The 11,686-nt window shown below is 38.7% G+C and overlaps 1 protein-coding gene across 3 annotated transcripts in view; it reads right to left on the reverse strand.

Annotated features, from left to right (window-relative positions):
- Nucleotides 1–11,686, reverse strand: part of PCDH15 (protocadherin related 15) — a 387,556-nt gene that overhangs the window by 261,335 nt on the left and 114,535 nt on the right. For all 3 annotated transcript variants that reach the window (XM_009275078.2, XM_009275076.2, XM_009275077.1), the window contains exons 5-6: nt 6,780–6,899; nt 1,250–1,360 (exon numbers count right to left, since the gene is read on the reverse strand). In XM_009275078.2, coding sequence (XP_009273353.1) covers nt 1,250–1,360; nt 6,780–6,899 — 231 coding nt within the window. The remainder of the gene's footprint in view (nt 1–1,249; nt 1,361–6,779; nt 6,900–11,686) is intronic.

Raw genomic sequence — 11,686 nt, forward strand, 5'->3', positions numbered from 1 at the left:
AGAAAAGGAGGCTGAGGGGAGACCTCATCGCTCTCTACAACTACCTGAAAGGAGGTTGTAGCGAGGTGGGTGTTGGTCTCTTCTCCCAAGTAACTAGCGATAGGACGAGAGGAAATGGCCTCAAGTTGCGCCAGGGGAGGTTTAGATTGGACATGAGGAAAAATTTCTTTACTGAAAGAGTGGTTAAACATTGGAACAGGCTGCCCAGGGAAGTGGTTGAGTCACTGTGCCTGGAAGTATTTAAAAGACGTGTAGATGAGGCGCTTAGGGACATGGTTTAGTGGGCATGGTGGTGTTTGGTTGATGGTTGGACTTGATGATCTTAGAGGTCTTTTCCAACCTTAATGATTCTATGATTCTAAAATGACTTGTTCTAATAGCCAGGAAGCATCTTTAGATATATCTAAGTGCAAAAAGCATTGAGACACCCCCGGAGCCTATCTTCTGTTGTGGGAATGCTGAACAAGCCACAAAATATGTAGGAAAGTGGACTGTAAAATGTATCTATAATTCTGTATCAGAAAGATGAGAGTAATAGAAATGCGTGAATGCAGGAGCAAGGTATCTAAAGTTGCTTTAGAGCATTCTCATTTTACCACAAATGAAGTAGTACCACAACAGAGACAAACAACAGAGAAAAAGTTTTCATTTCAGCTATTACCAGAAGGACAAAAAGGGAAAAAAGCTTTCACAGCCCTCAAGGGCACCAAAAAACTTCTCCAATGACAGATATATTAGATACAGTTTAAACATCACTTTTCTTCTCAGTATGCATTATCCACTGCCAGCCACTCTGTAAAAACCTCTATATACACTTGCAATATGACTTGAAAGAAAAATCACCTCTTTATAGAAAAAATGCATTTCAAACCTGAAGGATACAACTAAATTGTATCCATTAAACTCATGTGAGATCAAGTTAGCATCACTAAATTTGTTAGAAAATGAACACTTAGTGACACTAGAATGCACTTTTCTGCATGGGCTGTACTTCAAATTTGCAACTTGTTCCTTGTGCCAAAAAGGTTGTCTTGTTACACACACACTGAGCAAGCTTTTTTTAACCAGTAATAATATGTCTAAGCTTTCAATGACCTAAATAAATCTTAAATAAGATCTTAACGAGAAGAGTACTATCAGACCTGGTGTTTCAGCAAGACTTTTCCTTTCCTCGGAAAAATTTAAATCTGCAAACTGAAACCTCACCTAAATCAGTGGCATAAAGGGCCATTAAGAGATCTATACTTACATTTGCTTGAACAATGACAAAATAACGTGTCTTTTCTTCATAATTTAGTCTTTCCCGTAGAACTACTGCTCCAGACAAAGTGAGAGGAATATCAAAGGTCCTGTTGGAAGTCTGCAAAAGTTAAAACAGTACAATAGAATTGAACATGTTTCAACGTTAAAACACGTTTCAGATAGGCCACAAAGAGATGATCGATTGGATGGCATACCAAAATTGCATATGCTTTCCAGATTAGAGATTTTAAAGTTTTCTATGTTTTCTCCCCACCCAGTTTATTCCATAAGAACCCCACAATAAATAATCTGTACATAACAGAAGTCTCTCTGATTCTTTGCATATACATTATTACTTCCAACCACAAACTGAAGTCTAACTATCCTGCTTCTTGCAGATTTGCCATGCTGAATTTGCAGTGGTGTGTCCAGAAAAGCTTTCCCTATTTGTCAGCTGAGAGTTCAGGTCTTCAAGTTTCTACAGTTCGGCTTGCCTTCATCTATTTTTCCTCACTATTGTAGAAAGTATCAGGTATTAGAGATTAAGAAATCCACATCATTGTACTTATCTTCTCTTTATTCTGGCTTTCATGAGGGCAATGAAGTAGTAAACATGCAGAGAACATCAACGCTACACACTTAGGTGCCAATTCACAGTGGCAGTTCATACACCAGTAAATTCAGATTTCAGGGTAAATCAGGTGAAATCCAATTTGACCTGCATATTTGCTTAAACAGATTCAGATTACAAAGCTGTGGCACCAAATGGCAGGAGGGTACTGCTGGGGTGCACACACCTTTAAAGGATTCACTTTGACTAATGACCCATTTGGGAGGAGGATTACAGGCACAGCCACAGGTTTCTGACATGAGATCCGGTTCCAGTTCTATTTTCAAATTAATCATATCAAAAAATCTTTCCATGCTTCAATCTATGAATGTAGAATATAGTTAACATTTAAGTATGTTGAACAGGTAATAGCAATACAATATTCCAAAATCTCTCCACAGAAGACACCGCAGAGGTACAGGCTACTATTCTTTCCTTAGACAACATAACAAGGCTTTTTTCCTCTAAAAGTAGAAAAATCTGCTAAAATTGCAGTTTGTTTTTCAGCAAATAAATGATAATGATTGTTAAATTCACCATGTTGCAGATATTTGTGGTGTACAGGAAAAACAGGATTCGAACGTACGTCACAGACTGCTAAATAACTGCAGACACTGTTTGCTTATGTCTGAGTTTGGCACTCATCTTTTTGGATAAAAAATACATAGTTCCCACTGGAAAAAAAAATTACAATATTTATACTGAGGCAAAACAGAAAACTAGAACAGACTCTTACTGTTGGAAGAAGGAAGGACCAAGTAGGGTTGGGTTCACTGCTTTTGCTCCCCCCCTCTTCCTTACTTTTAAGGGTATTTGCACAAACAAGCAAGCAGGCTGTGAACTATGGGTAATATCTTTGACTGCTCTACAAGATGATGCCATGTGTGCACACATGCACATATGCATGTGCTGCTTCTAATTCACAAGGAAGATTCTCCTAACCTCTTTAGCCCATTTATCCCTGATTTAAAAGGCCAGAACCAGCTAAAAAAGACTCTGCAGCTGAGAATCAGCCAAGGCACTCTCAAAATAACTGCCTTTTCCTTGGCAGATCTTGGCATGAGGATGCACTTAAGTGGAACTGTGCAATCTAAACTGTTAGGAAGTATCAGTGCAATTTCAGCAAAAAACTTTAACATCTTCCCAAAATGCTTGTATCTGGAGTCCCCTCTTGCTCCAACACAGCACAGAAATGCAATCGTTCAGTGGCGATTTAAAGCTTAACTTCCAGATGTAAGTTTGTGCCACAGCTCCTGAAGGTACCACATCACATCAACCCTGTGATCCCTCTGCAAACTTCATTTATTTCTACTGCAACTCAAACTGTAATGAAGCTCCAAGTCAATTAAAAGATGTGCACAACACCATCACATCTCAGTTGCATTTCCATCCAATACTGAAATGAACCAGTGCATGCTGGCAGTCAGGAATATCAAGACTATTCCTGACTATTCAAGTCAGGAATATCAAGAATATCAAGACACTGCTTTGTCACCTGCTTACTCCAAGAGAACAAAATTGGTTCTCCTTTCACTTCTAAATAGAGACAACAAAATGCTTTTGAACAGCAGTCTTCATAACTTAGAACATTTGTTGGCCCATAGTCTTGAATATGGGCCAGCAAATTTAAAATGTGGGAAGTCACCATGATAACAATTCAATTAACTCCCCAGAGAGATGATATGTGAAAAATCAGTAGAGCAAAAGCATTATGCATATTCCCTAATTCCAAATAAACTCAAAATGTTTAGTTTTGAATCCTCACCAAACACAATACTATGAATCTCACTAAAATTAGCTAGTAAGGAGGGAGTCCAGAACTTGTTTTGAGGATGCATTTGTCTTAATAATCTTCAGGTATAAATTGAGCTCTTGGAGATCTAAAAATCCACTCTGCATTAGGAGACAAAATCTTTTTGGCAAGTTAATTGACTTGATCCTTAGCTTTTAACAGCTAAGAATAGTTTTATAGCATTCCTTTACATGATAGCTAAGGCCCAACCCTATGTCAAGTATGATTTGCATTCATTTTTCTACTTGGCTTTTATATATGTCCCCAATTAAACAACAAAATAATTAAGTTAAATTGAATTTCTAGAATAACACCTCATGTTTTTACGGTTTTTTTTTCAAATGCCTGAATTACTCTCCAATGAAACTTACGAGCTACAATCAGTCTGCTTTTTCTAAGGCAGGAGACTACATCACTGGTGCCAAACAACACCGTGGGCATTTTCATCACACAATAGAGGTGGATCCTAGAAGTAGAAAAGTAAAGCTATTTCACACTAAGCTGTACACATAATTTTTGAGCATGGTATAATTGTTTCCCAGGTTAAGGAAGAAAATCCACTTGTAGCAGATATTATGCAGTAACTTTCTGGCAAGTTGACAGCTGAGATGAAGCAGCTTACGATGAGAAGTCATCCGTCAAGCACACGCATAAAACGCATCACTAAGCAAAGCAATATTCTGCGCATAAAGGCTATCTACAGGTGAAAGAATAAGATTTATTTCATCTGGAATACAAAAGTAGTAAGGCAAAAATGCAATAAAGCAACTAACTACTCCAAAGAAGTTGTTCCAACCAGGGAAATCCCTCAACAAGAACAAGTAAGTTTCACTGAGTAAGAGACGAAAAGTTTTAGGAAATGTTTTTTAACTCTTCCTGTGGCAAAACACCAGACCAAACCACTTAGGGATACTATAATGTCCTTCACTAGTGGTTAGACAAACCTCTCTGCTGAACTTGAGGCTGCTTGTGGGAGCTCACTTGTGGGAGATGCTTTTAGAATGATTTCCCAGGATGCCTTTGAGCGATATAATGCTATGACTTAATAGTAAATTAAATACAAAGCAGCTCTTCTATTTCACTGTGGCACAATACATTCTAACAGAAATAGTATTTTAAGGGAGTTGGATTTTTTTACTTATTATTGTTTTCAGTATAGCAAGGTATTCAATGAATGCTAAAATGTTTCATTTTTTTAAAACACTTTCAATTTTCTAAAGGTATCTGGAAGAAGTATTTTCTGGAAGAGGTATTTTCTCAGTGCCAACATTTTCCATAGTCTTCATTGAAACAGAAGAAATTATTTGAGCTGTTTTTGTTAAGTACTAGAAGTAAGAAAAAAGAGTGGAGAGAAAAATTCAAAGGGGGTGTGTGTGTGAATTTGAAACTGCTTGTCCACTCCAGTCACTCCTTCCTGCCTTCTGTTTACTTTTCAAATATTTGTGGTAGCAGAACAGCATTTATTTATAACAATTCCGTTATGCAAATAGTTAAAATATGATGTTAGCATAACCTTTTAGTACTCACTATTTCCATAGAAAACCCTTGCCTTTGTTATAAAGTTTGAGAGAAACTCTTCAGTCATACATAACTCCAGTACAAAGAATAGCTGAGAATGTAACGTGATGAACCCACGCATCATGCGCTAGTAATTTTACTCATTTAAGTAGTCTTGCTGAAGTGCCATAACTCAAGAGACTGCTCAAGTCTGCACAATCAATTTAACCTCTAAGAAACTACTGCAAACATTTAAAAGATTAAATCATTCAAAATATACATAACATATAATGTCAGAAAATTCCGTCTCCCAAGAACCTAACATCACAATTCCACTTTTGTCAAAAAGACATTGCCTCTTTGCAAAACAATGCTCCTCAGAAAAGATTGTGGCTTAAGGTGCTACAAAGTTTCTCAAGAAACCATCTCTGTCCTAAAAATATGTAGGTATAGTAAGTAAATATTATGCCTCAGCATGTAGCTATGCAAAAATCAACAATTACCCCAGTGAAAAGTGAAAAAGTAGGCTCTTATATCATTAGTTCACACTAAATTATTCCTTGATACTGTCGCTATTCTACAAAATTCTACCTCCTAAAAAGTACGAGTGCTAAGTGTAATTCAGTAGATACTTAAATTCTTGTTGACATGAACGGAAATAGGACTGAAGCCTTTATGATGTGTACAGCTTAAATGGTGCAGATTGAATCAGAACTTGTGTGCCTACACTTCTAATTAAACTGAAAGTCAGATTGCTGTTTTCTCACAAAACCATTTCTGCTCAAATTCCCCTTAAGTAAAAGCAGGGAATTTCAACGAGAGGTTACTAAGTTTATATACTATATATTTTTCCCCCCACTTCAACATTTATGTCATCTTTGGGATGAATACATAATCAGGTTAGCCTGCTTAACAACTTAACACACCAGCTGATCCACAGTAACTGTGCTCTTAGCCCATGACAAAAGATAGCTTGGTTTGCAAAAAAGGATTGCCAAAATTACTTTGAATTTGCTACGAAAATGCATATCAACACTACACACAAATCACCCATGTACAAAACCTTGTTATAATACAGAAATTCACACATTTGATCCTAAAGAGAACTTGTTTTAATGCTTTAAGCTTTTTGTCTCTAAAAGTATGTGTTTGCAAAGATAATAGGTAGGGATCACTAGTGTTTTAGTTTAATAATAAATTCCTCTTTTTTTAAAACAGCGATCTTCAAATACAAATGGCTCCATGAGAAAAGTGAGAATGTCTCTTTTGAGAGTAACTTAACCATGCCTATGAATATTTTTTAGCTGTGAATCTATTAGGTACAAATGCATAGGAGTAAATACAACTACCTATCACAGACTGCAAAAGCATGCTAAAGACAAGATGAAGTGTGTGAACAACACTGGAGAAGAGAGGGGATTATTAATTATTATATAAGTAATCCTCCTGTTAACAGCATGGCAATGAAAGGGAAGGAAAATTCAGCTGCGTTTACATGGCAAGCAAGGCTCATAGCCAGAGAGGATATTCTAGATCACGAAGGAAAGAATTTTTTTATGAAGTCCAACAGCAACCTCTTGTTTATTTGCTCCTTCAAGGTGCACACCCCCGAAAGAAAAAAAAGCTAAATGCACTTACCTTGTCATTAGGATTGTACCGGATAACATATTCTATCTGGCCATTCGGACCATCATCAATGTCAGTAGCACCATTGTTTCCAGAAAATCCTGTAAAGATGGTTGTTCCAACTGGAGTCAACTGCAAGAACAGAGACAGACAGATACTCATTAAAACCTTAAGGTATAGAAGAAACAATTAAAGAACTGTTTGCAACGCTTCCCCCCCCGCCCCCTTCCCCCCCCAGTAACTCTGGTCTATAATGCAAGGTTAACATTCTCTCCTCCCCTTTGTTCACCCCGGAACCTCATGTACGAGCAACTATTTAGACACAATGTACTTTAACTGATGCCAAGCATCACATAGAGTGAAACCAATTTCCATTTGTATTCCACAGATCCTCTGCATCAGGACAGAACCCCATTTGTTTTAAAAAAGATTAAAAAAAAAGTCTTAGAAATTAAAGAAGTAATGAAATAAATATAAATAGATTAAAAAAATAAAAGCTACTTTTTCAGACTCAGGAAGGAAAATAAAGATGAGCTGCAAAAGTAAACAGAACTTATTTAACAGTGTCTTCCTAACAATGTAAATAGCACCAGATAAATATTATTACATGCAAACACAGACACCCAGAGAGCTTTATGGATTTAAACAAACACAAGAATGATGCTGTTTCTCCACTATTTTGCTGGCAGCAATTGAATACCCATAAAATTATGCTTTGAAAATGAATCCATTTATAATTATCCTAGCATAGATAAAGAGCATGAAATCAAGACCCATTGAGATCAAGGACAGAAGTCCAACTGACTTCTTGGGAGTCATCATTTCTGAATTTTAATATTCAGAAAACATCGTGAGTAATCAACCCAAAAGAGAAAAACAAATGAGCAAACAGTTCTGGATTCAACATAGACATTGCTCCTAGCCATGCTTCCTGCTGCTGCTCTCATCACACCCAAATTTTTGGCCCTTGAATTCACAGAGACCTACTGACCCGTCTTCTTTCCTCCAAGTTTTATGTTAAGTTGTCACACATCTTTAAACCTGTAGGTCTAAAAAGGTTTGAAATGCTGTAAAAAGAGAAGGTGCAAAGGACAAAGTCATTCAAACATTTGTTGCAAATGCAGCTGCTATTCCACTTTCATATTTTGTAGTTCACACCATAAAGCAAATAATTAACTGCCCACTTCCTCCTACAGTCATAGTTCCTGGTCTTGTTTTATTTATAAAGCTGCTAATTACTTTAAGAGTTTAATGACTGACAGAGTTCTCTGAGAAATATTTTCAGGGCTGAGAATACTGAAACACCAATTCAAAGCCTTTTTTTATGATAAAACAGGTGGGGCTTAATTTACAATACTTATCCACATTATCTACACTTACGCCACAATAACTATGTATGTTTACGTTTTGCTACAAACTTGACTTGCTTACTATTAGTATAAATAGTAGAAGTGTCACATGTGGGTGTAGGAAGTTGACTGTTCCCTCGTGCCTACTCAATGCGAGGTAATTACCTCACAGAGAGTCTCTGCCTTGTACCTCTGGTACAGCAGCAGCCTTTCAAGAATTCAGGAGAGCAATCATCTCAGAAACACGAGTCTTGCCTGACAGCATAAAATCAGAGTCAACTGTCATAAACCAAAGAGGATAACTTACTGGTTAACGACAAAGTGCATGTGTAGGGGAAAAGGGGCTTTCTCACGTTTTTGTAAGGGGAAAGAACAACAAAGCAACCTGAAACCAATTTGGAAAATTTACAGGTGGCTTTTTTCCCCCCACTAATGGTGGGCTGCCCTTGACCGGCTGCCGGACACCCGTCCAGGTGCCCTCTCCCCCCCCTCTTCAACAGCACAGGGGAGGAAAATCAGAGGAACATGCTCAAGGGTCGAGACGGGGAGATCACTTCCCCTCACAGGCAGAACAGACTCAACTTGGGGAAAATTAATTTAATGTACTGCCCATTAAAAATACATTTGGATGGTGACAAACGAAGACAAAACAGCACCTTCCCTTATCCCACCTCTTTTCCCAAGGCTCAGCTTCACTCCTACATTCCCGACTCCTCCTCACAATTTTTTCCTGACTCCTCGCTGCTGCACAGCATTTTCCCCTTTCCTAAATCCATTTCCCTGAGGTGCCACCGGCCTGGCTGAGGGGCTGGGCTGTGCCCTGTGCTGGGGTCCTCGGAACCAGCTGGAACTGGCTATGCCCGGTCCAGGGCAGCCCTAGCCTCTCCTCACAGAGACCCTTCAGCCCCCACCTGGGCACGGACACCCCGTACAACACTAAATAAAATAGCGTAACCGATAAATCATTGGTTAAATGATACAGCCTCATTAGTGGAAAGAGCCGGGCACCGCGCTGGCTTGTCAGGGGTTGGCATGCAATGGAAATCTCCCATGCTTCTGCTGTCAAAACAGGAAAAAGCCTCAGTGCTCCCAGACAAAGCAGAGAGGAGCAGCTCTGAAGACATCACGTGTAACAGGCTGGAAAGCGGGGCAGGGGACACGCTGTCAGACACCATGCTCGTTAACTACGCCGCTCCATTTGTCTGCCTACACATTTCTCAGCACTCACTCTGAAGGAGTGCTCCCTGCTCAACACCTGCAGGCAGCTGTCACACCAGCATGCTCTCAGGAGAGGGAGAAGTTACCGCTGGAAATCAAACAACAGATCTCTATTAAAAAAATCCTGTCACATCAGAACAGCCCAAGAGCTGACAGACACCCAAGGAGGTGTGTTGGTACCGCTCCCTCCAGCTGGACGCTGTAACGCCATGTCCTGCAAAGGGAGAGGGCAGAGCTCCAGCACAATGTCCCAGATGTTGAGACTGCCCTAACCGGGTACCTCCACAGCTGCCAAGAAGCTGAGGAAGGGCTGGACCTGCACAAGTGCTCACAGCTGAAGGATGCCGAGAGCTCTGTTGCTTTTCAGAAGCACGGAAATGCTTGGTTTCCACTGAATTCAGCCAGCAGCTCTGCTCAGCAATAGTTACTTGCTCTGTTTCATCCAGAGCAGCTGTATTGGGGTCCTGGCAGGGTGCAGATAAATGATGACTAACATAAAAAGGCTCCAGCACTGTAAAGCACATCATTAAGTGATAACAAAGAAGACAGTTGTAAAAAGGAAATAGCAGTAAACACCAGAATTACAATTGCATACTCTTACAGTAAAAGTCGAAAGCTGAAGTCTTGGATTTGGATTCAGTGTATTACATCCAAAATAAATGACTGCAGATGTGCAGACCTTCAGGTTTCTATGTTATCTACTTTTCTTTCATGCAATACAAATAATATTAGAAAGGACACTGAAAAAACTCCCCTGCCACTCCCTCTTCCTGAAAGTTAAGAAAAAATTAACTCATTTCACTCAACCTTCCAGCCTGCCAAAGATCTACATCAGAGATTACTACAGCCTTTGGAAAAATTCAGACGAGCTCTTAACTAAATGTCTCAAACTCCACTTCTAATCATTTGAGAGAGGCACTCAGCATTCAAAGCTACACAATATTTTTACACTGAGATCTCAACGTTGCGATGATTTACCATTAGCCAGCAATTATCACTTTTACCCACAATTTGTGAGGGCTTTCTGACAGACTGCTGTCACCATTCACTTTATTGTTGGAACAATTATATAAATAATATAAATTATAAAATGTGACTCTATATATAGTACTCTCTCTATATATACTGTTCTTTATCAACATGAATAATCCCACTGTTCTTGTTTAAGTAAGGATTACTTATTATCTGAACAGCCTGTGAGGAACTGCATTCCTAGGAAGAAAGACAGGTAACAGGCATATTTGTCTAGCAAATATTATGGAGATATCTAAAACATGTATCCAAAAGCTGAAAGAGCAGGCTGAAAGACTTGATTTTGATCTCACACAGACATAAAATGGGCATGCCATATGAATACATACGTGTGCAAGCAGAACAAACTGGCTAATCAAATTTTTGGCATTGGCAAAAAGCAGAACATTGAGATGGTTTTGTATTATATAGTATATTATACACATAATTTCTCAAACCAGTGATCAAATTCATTCTTTAGTAGATGCACACACTCCCTAAGACAGTAAAGACTTACCTAGAGCTCAAACCACCCCACACCATTGCTATGTCAACCTGTAACAGAGAGATTCTGCACAGCACCCATTTTCCCACAGTTTCCAACTCAGTTCATTCTCTGAAAAGTCTTCCACCACCAAGTCTTTTGGCAGTCAGGGGAGGTGGAAATGTGTCTACGGAGGGGTTCCTGCTCTTTTGCTTTGCTACCTTTCAGAAGGACCCAAAAATGGCTCCAGAAAGTGTTGCTTCAGCTGTCTCTAGAGCCCCACTTCTCTCCTTCCCATTAGACATGCCTACTCCAGAGAATACCTTGGAGAGGAATTTTGTTTCTCCATATTAAACTTCAGTATCTCCTACAGAAAGGGACTGAAGTTATGTAGTAAACTGTTTGACCAGGCTGAGCGTCTTGCCTTATGCAAGATAAAATGTTAGGAATTGTAAAGAAAAAAATATATGACTGTTAGTGACAGTTTGAGGAGGATAATCTCTGTGGGAATTCAACATGGTGAAAAAGAACCATGATGACAAGAAACAAGTAAGATTTCAAAAGAATGCAATTAAACAAATAGAGAGGAAATGCACACAATAAATCTTATTCTTCCACAGTCAAAAGCTGTAATGCTTAAAAATTTCCTTCAACGTGATTTATGTCTATTAGAAGTCTAGGTGGAGACATGAACATTCAACACTTCCATAAAACATTTTGAAAATAAATTTTCCTATTATTGCCTATTTACAAAGTTAAAAATGAGTAATTTTTCACAGTGGCCCTGAACAGCAGAGCAAAGAAAGATTTACAGTTAATCATTTTGAGCTAATATTCTTTTGATGATGTCTACCTGC

The sequence above is a fragment of the Aptenodytes forsteri genome, unplaced genomic scaffold, assembly GCF_000699145.1.
Source record: "Aptenodytes forsteri isolate BGI_AS27 unplaced genomic scaffold, ASM69914v1 Scaffold320, whole genome shotgun sequence".
Lineage (NCBI taxonomy): Eukaryota > Metazoa > Chordata > Aves > Sphenisciformes > Spheniscidae > Aptenodytes > Aptenodytes forsteri.